General features: G+C 37.9%; 1 protein-coding gene across 1 annotated transcript in view; it reads right to left on the bottom strand.

Annotated features, from left to right (window-relative positions):
* AKAP6 (A kinase (PRKA) anchor protein 6) overlaps nucleotides 1-21,024 on the bottom strand; it is a 520,177-nt gene that overhangs the window by 297,416 nt on the left and 201,737 nt on the right. Inside the window, exon 4 of the mRNA XM_011999517.1 lies at nucleotides 8,710-8,961. Within this exon, the coding sequence (XP_011854907.1) occupies nucleotides 8,710-8,961 (252 nt within the window). The remainder of the gene's footprint in view (nucleotides 1-8,709; nucleotides 8,962-21,024) is intronic.

Below are 21,024 nucleotides of genomic sequence, written 5' to 3' on the forward strand. Positions count from 1 at the left end.
GAACTGCAGTGAGCCAACTGAAGCTGGATCCCATGTGGCAGTTGGACCCTGTGATCCTTTCAGCCAGGTTTTCCCAAGATCTGGCTTCTCCAGGATCTTACATCTGGTTTTACTGCTCATTTGTTTGTTTTGTTTTTGGAATGTTCTCTCCCTTCAGACCTTCACCCTGCCTTTATCTCCTACTCTGCTCACTCTCATTCCATAACATCTAGATAAACAGATGAAAAGCCTTATTTAACTTTTCTAAGCCTCAGAATCCTCATCTATAAATGATGATGGTTGATTACTACAATTACTTTTTCATTTAATCCTTAAATTTTTCTTCTGGGGACTGTACTATTGTCGCTGTCTTACATAAGAGTAGCTTGGACCAAAAGATGACACCGGCCCTGGATGAAAGCTGTCCCCAAAGTCTATATTCTGGCCATTAGATATTACTTTAAACTGGCATGCCCCCACCTCCAATTTGTTTTCCACACTGCCACCAGAGTAACCTTTACAAATTGCAAATCTGTTAGTTCTTTATTTAAAGTCCTTTAGAAGCATCCTGTTGCTGTTAAGTTCAAAATCCAAACCTTTCCTCAAAAAACCTAAAAATTGAACTACCAATCCCACTACTGAGTATATATCCAAAGAAAAGGAAATCAGCACGTCAAAGAGATACCTGAACTCCAATGTTTATTACAGCATTATTCATGATAGCCAAGATATGGACTCAACCTTGGTGTCCACCAACAGGTGAACGGATAAAGAAAATGCAGTATATATCCACAATGGAATACTATTTTGCCTTCAAAAAGAAGGAAATCCTGTCATTTGTGACAACATGTATGAGCTTCAAGGACATTATGTTAAGTGAAATAAGCAAGGCACAGAAAGACGAATACCACATGTTCTCACTCATATGTGGAAGCTAAAAAAGTTGAACTCAGAGAAGCAGAAAGCAGAATAGCAGTTACTAGAGGTTGGGAAAGGTAGGGGGTGGGGATAGCGAGAGGCTAGTAAATGGATACACAATTACGGCTAGATAGGAGGAATAAGTTCTGGTTTCTGTAGCAGGGTCAGATGACTATAATTAAAAGCAATTTATTCTACATTTCCAAATAGCTAGAAGAGTAGATTCTGAATGTTCCCAACATGAAGACACAATAAATGTTTCAAGTGATGTGTATGTTAATTTCCCTGATTTGATCATTGCATTGTGTACATGTATCGAAATATTATACTGTACCCTATAAATATGTACAGTTGTTATGTGTCAATTAAAAATAATAAAAGCAAAAAATGACACATAGATATAAAAAAAGACACAAAGATATATTGCTTTAATATTTGAAGATCTCCCAAGTATATGACTGAAAACAGAAATAAACGATATCATAGACAACTATTTTTAAAACACAACCAAAACCCTTTCCAGGTCAGACCCAAAGAGGCCTTTCTTATGCTATTCTCCCCTCACTGGCCACACTCAGCCACAGTGTCCTCCTTTCACTTTCTGAAAATACCATGTTCTCTTCTACCTCAGGGCCTTGGCACATGCTGTTTGCTCTGCCTGGAAAGCTTCCAGCCTATACCCCTTAACTAGTTGACTCTTCCTTATCACTCAGATTTCAGCTTAAGTTTCACTTTTTCAAGATTCCAGATTCACATATAAGTCAGAATCTTTTATTGTAAGCCCTGCTTTCTCTTTAAGCATTTATCTCAATTTATAAATACTATTGTGATTATCTGATCAATCTGCTTTTTCCACTAGTTTGTAAGTACCACGAGAGTATAAATCACACAGAAAATGGTTGTCTCACCAGGGTACCCGTAGCACCTAGCATAGTGATCTGCACAGAGTATGCACATTTGTTGAATGAATGAATGAATGATGACATTTTAGAATGTCTCTCTATGCCTTCTTATAATTTCTTTCTCTGATTATGTAGTTTTAGTTAACCCCAATAATTAAAAGCCCAAGTTTCAAATTCTGGCTCTAGCACTAATTAGTTATGTGACCATGAGCCAGTAGCTTGATGTTGCTAAGCTTTATTTCCTTCATCTATAAAAAGGAAATGATAAGCCACGCCATAGGGGTGTTGAGAGGCTTAAAGGAGGTAATATATGTAAGATAGAAGTCTAGTACATGGATGAGTGCTCAATGAATGTTCACTCTTATGATGTTATTATTTTAAAAATGAAGTATATTGAGGAGGAAAGTTTCAAGATGAAAGTTATTGCTAATACTAAATTATACTGCACAAAATAAGAAATCAATATTAACTGCCAATCTCAACAAAAATTACCTAAATGGAATTGTATAACTTTTGTGCTTCATAACTGAACTAGGAATCAGTCAGCCAAACAAAAGTTATACTTTATGCAATTTTTAAAAGCATAATAGTGAGATTCCCAATTCAAAAGCAGGTTGTATTTTCTTTAATCTTTTGATTGTTCATTACTCAGAACTTATTCTTTTATAGAAATAGTATTATAAAACGATGGTTAAATTCCAAAACTATCCCATAAAACCTATTTAAATTAATAGTTGAAATTTGCAACATGATTTTCTATTACATTTATCATGGTTATTGCACTGCAGTGCTTATATGAGATTAAAGAAAAGCGTTTATATGATAGATTAAAAAAAAAAAAGAAAGAAATTTGAGGGTCCAGGTAAAAATTACACTCCAAACTCAAGTGTCAGCCACCTGCCTTTGGACAAGCAGGGAATATGACAGTCCTGCAAATACATTTAGTCCCCATTCTGGTGGTCATAGCACCTTAAGACCAGGGATACTGTCTTGCTCAAGAATAACAGATGCTCAATCAGTAATGTTACATGAATATATTGAAAAAATATATATATGACATATATATTACATTATATATATAATTACAATATATATATTACATGAATATATTGCTTAATGGATACATCTCAGAGACTAAAGTATGGCTGCCTTTTCTTAAATCTTCAGGAATCTCTAGCCAGGTCCTGGTTTAGAAAAGAAAACACCATACTCAAAAACACTTAATGCTTCAGAGGAAGCTCTCTCCCATCCTGTCCCACCGTATCAGTCTGGCCAACCATCTCAACTAGTGAATAAATGCCATCTTAACTGGTGAGACAGTTGAGTGATTGTCACTCGGGGGGTAATAACTATTTTTTATTTTATTTAATTTTTTTATTTCCATAGGTTATTGGGGAACAGGTGGTGATTGGTTACATGAATAAGTTCTTTAGTGGTGATGTGTGAGATTTTGGTGCATCACCCGAGCAATATAAACTGCACCCTATTTGTATTCTTTTATCCCTCAGGGGGTAACTATTTTTTATTCAAACTGTATTTTTTAATGTGAAAAAATATCCCTCCCTGAAAACAAAAACAAAAACAAAAAAAACAAACCAAAAACAGTATATAGTATTTCACCGTGCAGAGGCAATTGTAAGAAAAGAAAGTTCTCTGAAGTTTCTCAGAGTAGATGAATGAGTTTTATCTCTGAAAATATTGCTTAGCAATACTAATGTTTTTAGTTCCATTGCTGCCTTCCACATCATCTTCCCACATAGTTTTCTAACATATGTACATAATAAAGTCTCAGGAAGATATGGAGTTAGGGGTGTTGCCTGTTGGTTTTACTGCCCTTATTTCAGAAATATCACATGTAATTGTATAGTACATGTAGCTGGGTGAGAGCTGCCTAGCCATGCACTCCACTTAAATACACCTCCATTTAACGTGTTATGAAGTAGGCCGGGCACAGTGGCTTACACCTGTAATTCCAGCACTTTGAGAAGATGAGGCAGGTGGTTCGGTTGAGCCTAGGAGTTCAAGACTAACCTGGGCAACATGGCAAAACCTTGTCTCTACTAAAAATACAAAAATTAGTGGGGCATGGTGGCATGTGCCTGTAATCCCAGCTACTGGGGAGGCTGAGGCATGAGAATCGCTTGAACCTAGGAGGCAGAAGTTGCGGTGAGCCAAAAATCGTGCCACTGCACTCCAACCTGGGCAACAGAGCGAGACTTGGTCTCAAAAAAAAAAAAAAAGAAAAAAAAAATATATATATATAGCAAAGTACACCTCTCCTTTCTTTTTCTAATTTGAAGCAAGACATTTTGCTTTGTTCCTTATCCATAATTAAGTTAACTGAAGCCTAGTTCCAAATGCCTTCTTAGATCTTTCTTTTTTTAAAACTATGTTTCACCACCAACTGAACATGAAATTTAACATTCACAACTTAGAGATGTGGAGATCCTGAGTCCTCAGAGCTGTGGGGGCTGTGGCATTCTAGTAAGAGGCCCATCAATTTACATGTTAGTCTACATGGACTAGACTTTTTCAGATTCCTTTCAGCCCTACCATGTTAAGATTCTATGATTCCGAATGCATCCCAGAGAACAGCAGTGGACTGAGAAGAGCAAGTAATGACAAGCAACTGTGAAGTACAACAAAGGTTTGTTTCTCATAGGCAAGGGGAAAAAATATACAAAAATCTTTCAATATTTTTATTTATACTATATTAATAGTTCTTAAGAGAGCTCCCATTTTCTACATGCTGAAAGTATGAATCAAATAATTAATCTCAATGATTAATTCCCAGTTCATCAAACTGAAATTATATCTCCCTCTTCCACATCTAAAGCAGGGATTATGTGCATTATTTAATTCAATTCAACAAATCAGACTTTTTTACAGCAATATGAACTAGGTGTTGTGGGAGATACACTGATGAATATAATCTGGAACTAACCCTCATGTAGTTCAAAATATAGCACATACTTTGGCCTGATACAATTTGGCTCATTATAAGTGCCAGTGGAGGAATCCACAAAGTGCTATGTTGTGAACACTCTAGAAGGACCAATGCATCCCCATGGAGAAGGTAAGTATCATTTAGGTAAGTGCTTACCACACCATCTAGCACATGGTAAGTTCTCAATCAATGTTTCCTATTGTGTTGATATTATTAAGAGTTACTACTCCTATCACCTGTGTGACATCACCTCTCTCGACCTCAATCCTCTCATCTATAAGATGAATACAATCATAATACCTGTAAATTGAGGATAACAGAACTTGCTCTGCCTACCTCTTAGAACTATGTGATGACCAAAAAAATTATGAAGGTCATTTCTAACATGTGTTATTCATCTTTGAATGCACAGAGTCTTATACATAGTAAGAAATCAATAAATAGTTAAGGAAGAAAGGCAGGGAAGAAATAATAATTATTATTAAAATAGAAATCAGTTAAAAACTGGTTTTGTTTTATTTAATTATGCCCAGATTTATATCCTTAAGTATTCACTTAACCTCTTTTTAAAAAATTTAATTTTAATTTTAATTTTTAGTTCTGGGGTACATGTGCAGGATGTGCAGGTTTGTTACATAGAAGTATTCACAACCTCTTCTTAAATTCAGTTTTTCCATTTATAAAATGTAACTACTTTTTTTTTTTTTTGAGACGGAGTCTTGCTCTGTTGCCCAGATTGAAGTGCGATGGCGTGATCTCGGCTCACTGCAACCTCTGCCTCTCGGGTTGAAGCAATTTTCCCACCTCAGCTTCCCGAGTAGGTGGGACTACAGGCGTGCGCCACCATGCCTGGCTAATTTTTGTATTTTTAGTAGAGACAGGGTTTCACCATGTTGGCCAGACTGCTCTCAAACTCCTGAGCTCAAGTGACCCTCCCGTCTTGGCCTCCCAAAGTGCTGGGATTACAGGCATGAGCCACTGTGCCAGGTTAAAATGTAACTACTTTTAATATCCCTTACCTTCCTTCCTTAATGAAACAAATTTAAAGTGCTTGTCACAATGTCTAGAATATAGAAAATTGCAGAAAACATTTTTTAAACAGTTTTGAGCTTTGCCTTAAAGTGTTCTTTGTTGTTGGGTTATTGACTGGTTCTATTTTAGTAAGGTATTGGCCATTTTTTTTTTTTTACTAGATATAGTCTGCTCCATACTTAAATAAAGAATAAAATTCATATATTGTTTTTTCAAGAAGAGAAGAAGATGGAACTTGCCACTCTCCAGAGTTCCAAACTTACTCTTTTATGTGGCTCTGAAATTTAACTAACTTTCAGAAAGAGAAAAATGAATCCTCCTTCACTGGAAGGACATCTACTATTCTAACTTACCAGTGCATTTTTAATTTGTTTTTTTTTCTTGTTTTTGTTTTTTTGCCATTTCCCTCATCATTCTATAAATCTTTCATAGTTGAATTTATTCTAAGAAAGTTGATAATTTTATCCTAATTATCTTCCTGTTTTACAATTCCAGTGTGCTGGCAGAGATAAATAAAACTAACCGGTATTTTAAATGTCCTCATAGAATCACACTAGACACACAGAAATAAAAGATCAGAAATCCAGTTTCAGGAAGTATGGTTACAGAGGCAGAACTTTAATTCATAGAAACATATCCACAAAGTGGATAACTGAAAATCTACTGTTCCTTTACCCCCATACAACATTTTCTTCAATCTCTACAACAGGACTAAAGACTGACTTCAAACATAAGAATGCACTAAACTGCTTCCAATCAAATCCATTCATAATTGCTGAGTTAGTGTTGTGAGAATAGATGCAACTTATTGTAAATTCACAACACAGTTGTAAAAACAGTGGCCAGCAACAATTACCCTCCATGGCTCTTCATCATTTCTTGAGCTACTACTTCATGAATGATACAAGTTCAATGAAGTGTATGATGGATGTATTCCACAGAACAATAATAACAGTAACAATAAACCCTAGAGCACTGCTATATCTCCAGCTCCTACAACAGAGTTGATTATCAATAAATGTTTATTGATTTAATAAATATATGATTTGAATCAATGATTTTTAATCTCCTTCTAGTAGTAGAAAGCAGGCAATCTGATTACTGACCAGCATTGGATGCTGGACAGAGCATTGGGTGTTGGACAACAAATGGGGAGGGGGGAAGAAAAGAATGTATAGACTTGAAGATGCCAGGTAGGTATCTAAAGAAAGATCTCTCTAGAGGTTAGACAAACCTTCCTCATCTCTGATCTCCATTAGCACATTCTGTCATGGATATCAGATTTAGGGCAAAGTTGGTCAGTTGAGATTCTTTGTAGTCTCCCATAACCACAAGAGTCCCAGTTGAGAACCCTCTTGGGATCTACTTGGGAGGGACGGCATCTGGGAACTAACACACAACTCACATATTCATCCTATGGTTACTCTACTGAAGTCTACATCACTTCCCCAGTGCCACAGTAAAAGGAAGAGCTAACTGAAAACAAAGACTGTGACTTAAAGTTAGAGGTAAGCCTAGTCGATTTTGATTCCTATGGACTTCTAGGCCCTGTGGGGAGTTTACCACAGCAAGAACCTTTATTTTGAATAGACAAAATCAACAAGCATAAATGGTTTGTGAGAATAGGTACAGATTTGTTTGGTGGTGTTGATAATGTTGGAGGCACTGTAACATTAATAAGTCAATAAATTAATGAATTATCCAACACTCATTATAAGGCCTTTTAATCTCATATATTAATATAAGTGCCTTATAAACTTTTAGAATATATGTTTTACACAAACTAATAGTAGAACACTAAAGTGGGTATTAATAGCCAAAAGACTAAACACACATGCCCGCACACAAACACATACCCACCACTCCCCACATACAATGCATCCATATATGGTATCTATATGTATATGTATATGTACAGCCCCTGCTTAGCAAGCAAAAACACCTTTTTTCTATAAATATATGTCCATTTTATTTAAGAATGAGAGAGTTCACTTGGATTCAAATGTACAGGGTTCATTCTTAAGTTATTCATCAAGAATAACAATAAAATCTTCCAGGTACTGAATATAAGAAAAATCAAACATATTTTGTATAATATTCTAAATGTCCATTTGATTCACTGTATCTGGAATGATTCTTCTAAAACATGAATCATGGGAGTTCGCCAAGCAAACATTTCTTTTGTCCTCAAAATAAAGTCCAAATCTCTTAATATGGATTTAAAAAGCTCTTTACCTTCATGATCTGACCTCAGCTTACCTATTAGCCCAAATCCCACCTCCTGGTTCCTTGGGCTTTTTGCTCCAGTCCTACTAGTAGCTCTCTGGGCCTGCCATTCTCTTTTTATCTCTGGGTATTTGATCATGCCATGTCCCCTGCCTAGAACATGTTCTGCCTCTGTTCACCAGTCTATTCCTGTCTCTCCTTTAGGTCTCCGGTAGAGTCATTTCTTCTGGAAAGCCTCCTCTGTCTGGATTAGGTGCTTCTTTCTCTGTCCTCCAATGGCATCTTATAGACTTATCAGTTTGGCTTTAATGTCTATTCACTTGGCTCCATTTTCCTCTAGACTCAAAGCTACTTGAAGACAGAAACCATGTTTTTATCATTATTATATTCTTAGCACTGAGTGTCTGACACATAATAAGTACTCAATATATATTTATTAAACAATTGAAGAGGAAAAGGAAGCCAGGTTAGCATCAATAACAACGAATGGCATGTGTGCAAATTACCAGGTATGAGCTAACTCTGGTCTAAAGCCCCATTCATATTGGAAGTGCCCTAGCTTCTAGTCACTATGCCTAGATTCAAAGCCCATCAGGGCCTGCTTATTTACCTACAAAGAATTCCTATCCTATATCTCTAAACTGAAAACATTCTCAAATGGTCACACCTGGCAATGCATTGCTTAACTTCAAGGAAAACACTCACCTCCTTTGTCTCTTCAGAGAAAGCTTGCAGAATGTCCGTCTGCCTAGTGTAGTTGCCATTGGCGTCCTGCAGACCTTGCAGAATGCGCTCCCGCAGAACCAGCACTGAGACTCGAAGCTGGTGCCAGAGGAGCTGCACTGCGTGGATGTCCACTATCACGTTGACAGAGTAAGACAGCAGCTTTAAGGAGAACTCTGTTTCAAGGAGGGCATGGATTTGCTCAACATGATCAGAAATATCTTCACAAATGTCCTGCAGTAAAGAAAAGCAAAATATGTGAGGACTACTTTGCCTTATCCTGGAGGGAGGTGAGGGTGGTAGAAAAGTTCACTCTTACCTAACACCAATTACCAGGGCCAACCGTAGCACCCTGGATATCTGGGGCCTTTGTTTCAGTTCAGATACACAGTTGGAAGCCATATTCCTGTGCACTGGGCCTTTGACCATTTAGGTAAATTAATCTTTTTCTAAACCACACAAATCCTACTATTCCATCAGATGCCCAAATTCAAAGTTCGGCCAAGGTGAGAGGTGCATCTCTCCAATTCACTGTCTGTTCTCTTTTTTATTGTTTGTTGGGTATTCTGGAAGGGAACCAATGGCTGTTTTATTTGCTAGTACTAAGCTACACTGGGCACACAATATTTCAGGTTAGAAGCATCATCTAGACACCTTTGAAGAAAGATAACCTAGAATGTGTGCTTCAAAGGCACTCTCAGACATTCTCAATGAACTATGGGGTATTTGATGTAAGGGGCAATTGTCACTATCCCACAAGTATACAACTTAATATTTAAATTCAGTGGTTTTTTTCTGTTTTTGTTTTGTTTTTGTTTTTGTTTTTAGACGGAGTTTCACTCTTGTCACACAGGCTGGAGTGCAATGGCGCGATCTCAGCTCACTGCAACCTCCACCTCCCGGGTTCAAGTGATTCTTCTGCCTCAGTCTCCTGAGTAGTTAAGTTTACAGGTGGCTGCCACCATGTCCAGCTAATTTTTGTATTTTTAGTAAGTACAGACGGGGTTTCACCACATTGGCCAGGCTGGTCTTGAACTCTTGACCTCAGGTGATCCACCCACCTCAGCCTCCCAAAGTGCCGGGATTACAGGCGTAAGCCACTGCACGCAGCCTAAATGTACAGTGGATATCGAAATTTTCAACCCACACTTTACAAGCAGAATCACTCTTATGAAATAAAGCCAGAAAAATTCCAAAGATGAAAAAAGACACAATACAATTTTGTCTTGTTTCATGCAGACATTTTAAACAAAAACATTACTAACTCAGTCTCAATCTCCTTGACACACACTATTAGGTAGGAAGGTTTGGTATCTGACATGTCACTTGTTCTTACAAGTTCCCAAATTTCCACTGTGCTGTCAGAGGCCAGCAGCGTGAAATGAGTGGCATGAATGGTAGTATTTACTTGGGCAATGTAAGAGACCATTAAGCATCAAAATGATGGTGTCAGCTAAAAGGGCTCAGTTACTCATTTTTAGTTGTACATTAGTGATTTTTTAAAATTGAGCTTTTATTTATGATTTTTGTTAGGGCCAAAATTTGAAGATAGCATTAGAGTTCTGAGCCCCACCATCAGTGTCAAAACAGTCATTCTATGCTGGAAACACAACCTTCTGATTTCATGTAATTCAGTTACTTTTTAAAAAAAAAAAAATGAAAATATATAATCTGTATTTAAAAATGTACAAGGGAAAAAATCTATTGAAGAATGACAAGCTGTGCTAAATTATGAATATTAATTGTTGTACAATTCCAATGAGTGCTCCAATATTAGTTCTTGAAACCCAAGAACTAATTGGTGACAGTGGTACAAACTGGTGATCATAACTTGAAACAGAATAAAAGTTTAAACTAGATGAACTTTGAAGCACTAATTGGGTAAGGTTCTCCCAAATGGCACCCACAAGGTAATGCAGTCCAAAAGAAATTTAGGGCAAAAAATCTATTACCCCATTAGCCAGTACATGGGAACCAATCACAGCCAGATTGGCTTGTCTCTGCTGGCCTCATCACAGAAGAGCAGGGCTCTCATTGCTATCATCAGATATTCCACATTGCCTGGGATTTCTGGTTGGAGCGTCTATTTCATGTATTCTCCCACACCTCTTGACCACTACCCCAAAACAAATGCCTGTATCTTTTGTCCTCTTAGCATGTTCATTTCTGTGCTGTTCTGTGCCACTTTGAGAAACTCCCTCCCTCCCACTGCTGAGTTCTTCCAAATTCTCTATACTTTGCCCCATTCTGTTGTAAAAAACACTCCTTAACTTCTTCACAGAATCCATCTACTTCCTGGTCTCACCCACACCTGATTCTGCACAAGAGTCCCACTTCCCCTGTTGCCCTCCCAGGGAAGGCTGCTCATTCTCCCAGTCCTCACCTGAGAGACGATAGTACGGATGATGGGGGAAGGCTGGCCTCAATGCCTCTTTGCTACTTTGGTACTTTCTGATCATTACTCTTTCACCCACATTCTAACACCCTTTTTTCCCCAGTAGGTGCCTGGTCTGACAAACCTTACTGTCTTCCTCCCTCGTTGCTGTTACCTACATTCTTCCCTTTTACTCCTCTACACTACATTGAAGAATGCAACTGGTTCACATTTTACTGTCTCTATATCAAGCATGGCGTTATCTTTGGTAATGCCAATATTCACACTGATGAACCAACCAACCAACACTGTAGTCTCAAATTTCCTTTACTCCACAGCTCCCAGGACCTTCATACCCATTCCACTGGGACAAGCCTCTACCCTAGCTCTACTGTGGACTTCACCATCACATCACCTATGTAACAATATCAGAAAGTCCTCTATGCCACCAACCTCTATTTGTTTAACTTTTTCACTCCTGTCTCCCACTACAGGTGCTCTTCGACCTCATCCAGGCCACCAGCTCCTCCAGTGACCCTTTCCTCAAATACGACCCTCCTCCTAGCATCTATGGGGTATGCCTGTGCTATGGGCAGTATCTATGGTGATCACTGTTCAGCTACTATCTTGGCAGTAGTCTCCACTTCCTCATACTCTTGATTCATAAGTCAGATTTGTTAGCCTCTGTCTCTGGCATCTCACTTTGATGCTAAAGATGCAGAATATCTTACATACCTAGGAGAGAAAAAGGCTTGGGTAACCTTTATGCTAGCAGCTCAGAATAGCCATATACACATTTCTCATCTACTCCACACCATCCTGCAATACAAAATGTTACATAGAGTCTTCGCACCACGAAAGCATCATGTCAAAGCACATGCCATCTTTTCCTCTTATACATGATTTGGCTCCTTCGTAATAGATGTAGGAATGTAGTCAGAACCAGGTCACGGGTCAAGATTGCCAGGAAACTATCCAGGGAAAACAATATATAAAGGGCACTAGGGTATCATTGGTGCCAGTTAACTTAGATTTTCACATCTTACTGCCTACATAACTGGGCAAGGTAAATTGGCTCCATTCCCACCGAAGCAGATGGACCCCTAAGGGGAAAAAAACACCTTTCCCACAAGTGCTGACCTACCAAAGAAGATATAATGATGGCAAATAAGCACATACAAAATCTTCAACTACATAAGCCAAGATGGAAATGTAAATTAAAACCACAATAAGATACCAGTTTACACCCATTTGAATGCCTAGAATAAAAAAATTACTGACAGCACCAACTGCTAAGGAATTCTAGAACAACCGGAACTCTCCTGTGCTGCTTACGGGAATTCAGAACGGTACAATCACTCTGGAAAACAGGTTAGCAGTTTCTTATAAAATTAAGCATACAATTACCATATGACCCAGCAATTCCACTCCTGGGTGTTTATCCAAGAGAAATGAAAACTTATACGCACACAAAAATGAAAAGTAGTTCCACCTACCATCGCTAAAACCTTCAATGGGTAAACTGATCATAGGTAAGTGATCCTTCAATGGGTAAATAAACTATGGTATGCCTATACAATATGCAGCAGTTTTTTAAAAAGCGAACCACTATACATGTAACAATTTGGATAAATCTCAAAGGCATTACACTAAGTGTAAGAAGCCAGTCTCAAAATGTTACACACTGTATAATTCTATTTATATAAATAACATTCTCATAAGACAAAACTATAATGATAGACAATAGATGAGTGACTACTAGAGACTGGGGATGGGGAGGGCATGATTCTAAACTGATAGCACAAGGGAGTGTTGCAGACTGATGGAACTGTTTGGTATAGATTGTGGAGGTGTTATGCAAATCTACACATGGGTTAAGCTGTATACCAAAAAAGAAAGTCAATTCTGCTGTATGATAATTTTTAAACTAATACAGGAAAAGCAGTTTATAGTCTCAGTAAAATACACATAAAATTCATTTTGGATCACACACTGCCTTCATATTCTTGGAAATTACAAAAAGCACAACTCTTTAAAGTCATGGTGGCACTGTGATCATCACCACTAATTTTATATAGTAACTCTGTGTAGCTTCCATATTATTTTCTAGCAAGTATAAAGGAAAATGAAGCTAATCTGGAGCCCATCTCAAAGTGAATTAATGCAAATGACAATGTTAACAATATCTTCAAAGTTGCATAGATTTTTTTTCCCACAGATATTACCGTGCTAATGTGGGAAACTGACCCTCTACATTGCTTTGTTTAATTCACATACAGCACAATAGCCCTGTGGCGTTCAGTACTCACAGAACAAAATGCATTGAATACATTATGTTGCCAATTGCTCATTTCACTCAACCTTCCAGATACCTTGCTGTCTCAAAATCGCAGCTGCTGTCTCCTGTCAATGAGAAAGGAATCTTCTGTGGCTACTGAAGCAGCTGATACAAACACTAAGGTGACCTGAGAGTGTTTACAAATAAACTGTAGTTGGCTGAGTCAGTTGGTTTTTCTGTTTTCTTTGTTTTTTAAAATTGGGTTGTATGCTTATGTGAGAGGGGTACGTTTTCCTTTTGTAAAACATATTATTGTATACTTTTTCATTGTATCTTATTTCTTCTAAACAAATGCAGGGATGTTAAAGTAACTCTTATACATTTAACCAGTATGTCCAGTTTTCACCAGCTAGGGACAGGAATGAGGCACTCTTCTTGTGATTGCTCTGATTGCTTACTGTAATAACTCTTGAGTGTGACTTCTCAGCTCCTGCTAATTGTCCGTAGGAGGCAATCTCTTTGCTGCCTCATCATGAGGCCATCATACCCCTTCTCCACCATTCTCAAAACATCTTAAAGGTTTCCCTGTAAAATTACAAATGTACATGGATCAACATTCTGCCAAGGTGCCTCAAATTGCCAATCTCCAGGGCTCCATGTGCATCTGGAAGGAAGTCTGCCCTCCCAGCAACATCCTCATCCAGGTACTGAAGCAACACTTGGCACCTCAGTTTCAAAAACTCACACAAATGGAATCCTAAAAAAAAGAAAAGAAAAGAAAAGAAAAACAAAAAGAAAAAAAAAAGGAAAGAAATGCAAATTCCCCTAATGGCTGGGTGAAGAGGCTCATGCTTGTAATCCCAGCACTTTGGGAGACTGAGGCAGGAGAATTGCTTGGGCTCAGGAGTTCTAGACCAGCCTGGGCAACACAGGAGACCCCATCACTACAAAAAATTTAAAAAATTAGTCAAGTGTGGTGGCACACACCTATAGTCCCCGCTATTCAGAAAGCTAAAGTGGGAAAAGGCCTTGAGCCCACGAGGTGTAGGTTGCAGTGAACCATGATCACACCACTTCACTCCAGCCCAGCCAAAGCAAGAAAATAACCTGTCTTAAAGCAAGAACCTGCCTCCAAAAAAAAAAAAGTTTCTTTACCCATATGCTCACCATATGTGTATGTGTTTATTACAAAAAGCTAAAAAGGGATTCTGACCTAAAACATGTACTTTATATTTTAAAATACAGATTAAGGAAATATCACAGTTAGTTGCAATAAAACTCACAAGTAAACCTTAGAAATTGAAATTGCAACTTTATACAAAAACGTTCCTATTGCAGAGTACGAAGTAATCTTCAGTTGACTAACAAAACTGTCCTTTCTCCAAAAACAGAGTGACAGATTTCCCTATGGCAAAATATTTTTATTTCCCCAAAAGTAAACTATCCCTCTCAGTAAAGGAGAAGTACAGGGGAACTTTCTCAACTTGATAAAGAATATCTACAAAAAACCTATAGCTAACAGCAAACTTAACAGTGAGAAACTAGAAGCTTTCCCGCAAAGATTGACAGCAAGGCAAGGATGTCTCCTCTCGGTACTCCTTTACAACATCATACTAGAAGTCCTAACTATTGCAATAAGATAAAAAAGAGGAAAGAAAAGGCATAGATTTGGAAGGAAGAAATGAAACTGTCTTGTTCAAAGATGACATGATCATCTATGTAGAAAATCTGACAGAATGGAAAAAAAAAAAAAAAAGTAGACTCCTGGAACTAATAAGCAATCACAGCAAGGTTGCAGAATATGAGGTGAATATACAAAAGTCAATTGTTTTCCTATATACCAGCGATGAACAACTGGAATTTGAAATAAAAAACACAATATCATTTATACTAGCATTCCCCAAATGAAATCTTAGGTATAAATCTAAAAACATGTATGAGATCTACATGAAAACTACAAACTCTAATGAAAGAAATCAAAGAAGTAAATAAATGCAGTGGTATTCCATGTTCCTGGATAGGAAGATTCAATATTGTCAAGATGTTAGTTCTTCCCAACTTGACGTATAGCTTCAACTCAATCAAAAACCTAGCAAGTTATTTTATAGATAACAAACTGATTCTAAAGTTGATGTGAAGAGGCCGGGTGTGATGGCTTACACCTGTAATCCTAGCACTCTGGGAGGCCAAGGCAGGATCATCTGAGGTCAGGAGTTTGAGACTAGCCTGGCCAACATGGTGAAACCCCATCTCTACTAAAAATACAAAAATTAGCTGGGAGCAGTGGTGCATGCCTGTAATCCCAGCTACTTGGGAAGCTGAGGCAGGAGAATTGCTTGAACCCAAGAGGCAGAGGTTGCAGTGAGCTGAGATGGTGCCATTGCACTCCAGCCTGGGGGACAGAGCAAGACTCTGTCCAAATAGTAGTAATAATAATAATAATAATAATACAGTTTATGTGAAGAGGAAAAAGACCCAGAATATCCAAAACAATATTTAAAAAGAACAAAACAGGGGGACTGACATTACCCAACTTCAAGATTTATTACAAAGCTACAGTAATCAAGACAATGTTATATTGGCAAAAGAATAGACAAACAGATCAATGAACAGAATAGACAGCCTAGAGGTAGACCCACATAAGTAATAGTTAACTGATCTTCGACAAAGGAGCAAAGGCAACACAATAGAGAAAAGACAGTCTTTTCAACAAATGGTGCTGGAATTGGACATCTACAAGCAAATAATAATAATAATGATAATCCTAGACATAGACCTTACACCCTTAACAAAAATTAACTCAAAATATATCACAGACCTAAGGGTAGACCTACTAGACAGCCTAGAGGTCGACCCACATAAGTAATAGTTAACTGATCTTCGACAAATGAGCAAAGGCAACACAATAGAGAAAAGACAGTCTTTTCAACAAATGGTGCTGGAATTGGACATCTACAAGCAACTAATAATAATAATAATGATAATCCTAGACATAGACCTTACACCCTTAACAAAAACTAACTCAAAATATATCACAGACCTAAGGATAAAATGCAAAACTATAAAATCCTATAAGATATCATAGAAGAAAATCTAGATCACCTTGAGTTTGGCAATGACTTTTTGTTAATAGATACAATGCCAAAGGCACAACCTATGAAAGAATTAATAAGCTGACTTCATTAAAATTAAACATTTATGCTCTGTGAAAGACATCATTAAAAGAATGAAAAGACAAGCCACAGACTGGAAGAAAATATTTGCAAAAGACTTATGAAGGATTATTATTCAAAATATATAAAGAAGTCTTAAAGTTCAACAAAAACAAACAACTCAATTAAAAAACAGTCCAAAGACCTTAACAGATGCCTCACCAAAGAAAATAAACAGATGACAAATAAGAATATGAAAAAATGGTTCCATATCATAAGTCACCAGGGAAATGCAAATTAAAACAACGAGATACCATTAAAACAATGAGATATCATTATACAATCGTTAGAATGGCCAAAATTCAGAATACTGACACACTAAATGCTGGTGAGGATGTGGAGTAACAGGAACTCTCATTCACTGCAGTGGGAATGCAGTTTGATGGTTTCTTACATATTCTCACCATAAAATCCAGCAATCACACTCCTTGGTTTTTACCCAAGGGAGTTGAAAACTCATATCCAAACAAAAACCTGCACACAGATGTTTATAGCAGCTTTATTCATAATTGCCAAAACTTGGAAGCAACCAAGGAGTTTGGTAGGTGAATGAACAAACTTTGGTATATCTAGACAATAGAATATTAGTGCTAAAAAGAAGTAAGCTATCAAGCTATGAAAAGACATGAGAAACCTTAAATGTATATTACTAAGTGAGAGAAGTCAATCTGAAAAGGCTACAAACTGTATTATTCCATTTATATGACATTCTGGAAAAGGCAAAGCAGTGGCTACCAGACCGTTTGGGGGCAAGGAGGGAAGACTAAGAAGAGAAGAGGATGTTTATGGCAGTGAAACTATTCTACATACTATAAAGGTGGATACACATAATTTAATATTCCTCAAAATCTGTAGAATGTACAAGACAGAGTGAACCCAATGTACACTATGGAATTGGGGTGATAATGATGTGCCAATGTAGGTTCATCAATTGTAACAAATGTAGCACCCTGGTGGGGAGTGCTGATAATGTGGAAAGCTATGCATGTGTGGGGACAGGGGATATCAGGGCTACCTCTGTGCCTGCCTCTTAATTTTGCTGTGAATCTAAACTGGTTACAAAAATACTATGTAAAAATACACAAACTAGACTACCTCTTCTTTACTCTTCCTCTAGCAAATACACTTTTCTAATAGGCCTAGTTTCTTCTTTTGTCATATGAAGAATAATTATAATGGGCTGAACATGGTGGCTCACACCTTCAATCCCATCACTTTGGGAGGCCAAGGTGGAAGGATCCCTGAGTCCAGGAGTTTGAGACCAGCCTGGGCAACATGGCAAAACCCCATCTCTACAAAAGATACAAAATTTATCTGAGTCTGGGTGGGGCGCTGTGGCTTACACCTGTAATCCCAGCACTTTGGGAGGCTGAGGTGGGCAGATCACTTGAGGTCATGAGTTTGAGACCAGCCTGGGCAATGTGGTGAAATGACGTCTCTACTAAAAATACAAAAATTAGTGGGGCATGGTGGCAGGCGCCAATAATCCCAGCTACTCTGAGGCTTGGGCAGGAGGATCACTTGACTCCGGGAAGCAGAGGTTGCAGTGAGCCGAGATTTCGCCACTGCACTCCAGCCTGGGCAACAGAGCAAGACTGTCTCAAAAAAATAAAAATAAAAAAATTATCCAGACCTGATGGCAGGCACCTGTAGTCCCAGCTACTTGGGAGGCTGAGGTGGGAAGATCACTTGAGCCCGGGAGGTCAAGGCTACAGTGAGTCATGATCACACCACTGTACTCTAGCTTGGGCAATAGAGTGAGACCCTGTCTCACAATTTAAAAAATAACAATAATAAAAAAGAATGACTATAATGGAGAGCAGTGGGAATGATGCTGAGACTTTTTATGATCATCACAGAACTTCTCTCCAAAGTTTGAAGAACTTTATAAACAGTAGTTATCCTTTTTAGTGCTAAAAATGTGAGTGTGATGACTAAAAGGAGCTAATTTATGTGGAAATGATTTGCTATCATTGGTTGTTACTCATCCATCTCCCTAACTAGACTGTATCTTTCTAGAAGCAGGAAATGTGTCTTATTTGTCTTAGTTATCTATAATGCCACACTGTTAGGACACTGCCATACAAATGCAAAGGATGTTTGTGAAACTGAATTCAATTGGATAAAATACTATATTTTACAAATTAGAGGTAAACCCCTAAAAAGCAAACAGTAGCTTAACTTTCTTTCTGAAGTATATTTACACTAATTGGCACTCACTCAGCAAGTCACATCAGTAGTCATTGACACTGGGTCACCTCATGCTTTGATTAGGAGAGGGTCTGAAAAAGCAAGCAGAGAGATGATAGAGGAGGATGAAGATGCAGAATATAGTCTTGGAAGGGTTCACACTTCTGCCTTCACGTCTCTGAAAGTCTCCTCTGCCTTCAACTGAGAAAGGACCAATTAGAAGTTCTGTCAGGATATACCTGGCCATATACAAATGTAGATTGCTTTTCTTTCCATGATTTGAAAATTTTTTGCATAAAATTGTTATTAAAAAGCTTCAGAGGATTCATTGATTGAGCTATCACTTTAAATACCTAATTCCAGGCTCTGACTTATTTGACCGGGAATAAACCCTAAACAAAAAGTTTGGAGGAAAACTGACCATTGCTATTGTACACTAGAGAAATTGTTTTTCTAAGCAAGCTACTGCTTAGTCACTCTTGTATTTAGTATTCTACAATGACACAATACAGGTTCAAAATCTGAGTTCATTCACTAAAAAAATCATGGCTATGGTCTTGACTCTCAATAGCTCTTCTGGAAATTGTTCACAATATCTCTACCTTCCCCAAGATATCTTCATAGAAGTGATTTTTTTAGCAGTGTTTCAGGTAGAAATTAATAGAGAAGCCAGTGGTGTTTCTTACCTTGCAGTGTGCTTGTTAACCATGCATATTCCTGGGCTACTCCTTTTGAAGATAGCTAGGGCCAAAGAATCTGCATTTTCTTAAGCATGTGGTGGCCATCATGCTGGTGTTCTATGCACCACACGTTGAAAAACACGGAGCCAGAAATGGGTCATCTGTCTAGGCTGACTGACGCTGAAGTGGGAACTACGTGCAAGCCTGCTGCTACGCACTGCAAAAACAAAACCTCCCAGCACTTGAAAGGTAGCCCTCCACTGATAATACACAGATATATCCACAGTACAATTTATATTCTTTGTGCACCAGAAAATAACATTTCATAACTTTATTTACCCAGTACTGATAGTGCTGTAATAATCTCTAGGGCAGCATCAGGTTTGTGGATTTTTCTAACATGCCTTCTCTTTTGCTTTTTTTACAATTTATTATAAAATGAAACAGATGACTGTCTCACACAAATAAATATATTTAATAAATGTATGTTATACATGTATATATGTAAATATGTATTTACATGTATACTATATATTTGTATATATGGCTTAGTAAATTATTATAAGGAAAACACTCTTGTAACAACCACCCAGGTCAAAATTTAGAACTTTACCAGCCACCCTCACCCCAGAACTGCTTCCATCTGTCCCCTTTCCATCACAGAGGCTTCATCCCTCCAAAAGTGACCACTATCCTGATTTGCATAGCAATCATTCCCTCACAAGAGTACCTGGATATAAAAATTTACTTTTGCCCAGTTTTTATCTTGATATGTCTTTTAAGTCTCTTCTCCATTTTTTTTTTTTTTTTTTTTGAAACAGGCTCTTGCTGTTTGGCCTAGGCTAGTCTCAAATGATGCACCCACCTTAGCCTTCCAAGCAGTTGGACCATAGGCACGTTTTACCACGCCCAGCTTAAGTCTCTTTTAATCTCTTTTTCTATCTGTATTTCTTTTTTGTACAATTTATCTGCTGAAGAACTTGGGGCATTAGACCTGCAGAGTTTTCCACAATCTGGATTTGCTGATTGAAGCCACATGAAGCAGTCCAGCCTGCTGGTTCTTCTGTTTTCTTTACTTTCTACAAACTGGTATCTGGATCCTGAGGCCTGATTCATCTCAGCTTCAATTTATTTGACAAAACAGTAAGTACCAGAGACTGTGTGTGTGTGTGTGTGTGTGTGTGTGCGCGTGTATATATATATTTGTTTGTTTGTTTTTTAAATCAGGAGGAGTATTTAACTTCATGGCTAGGCATGGTGGCTCACACCTGTAATCCTAGCACTTTGGGAGGCTGAGGCCGGCGGATCGCCTGGCTCAGGAGTTTGAGACCAGTCTGGGTAACAAAGTGAGATGCCATCTCTACAAAAAATACAAAAATTTTTTGTATTAAAAAAATACAGACATAGAGGTGTGTGCCTGGGGTCTCAGCTATTCAGGAAACTGAGGTGGGAGGATGGCTTGACCCTGGGAGGTGGAGGTTGCAGTGAGCTGAGATCACTGCAACTCTAGAGTAACTTCACTTAACTCTAGTCTGGGTGACAGAACCAGACCCTGTCTCAAAA

Source organism: Mandrillus leucophaeus, unplaced genomic scaffold, assembly GCF_000951045.1.
Source record: "Mandrillus leucophaeus isolate KB7577 unplaced genomic scaffold, Mleu.le_1.0 Scaffold596, whole genome shotgun sequence".
Taxonomy (NCBI): domain Eukaryota; kingdom Metazoa; phylum Chordata; class Mammalia; order Primates; family Cercopithecidae; genus Mandrillus; species Mandrillus leucophaeus.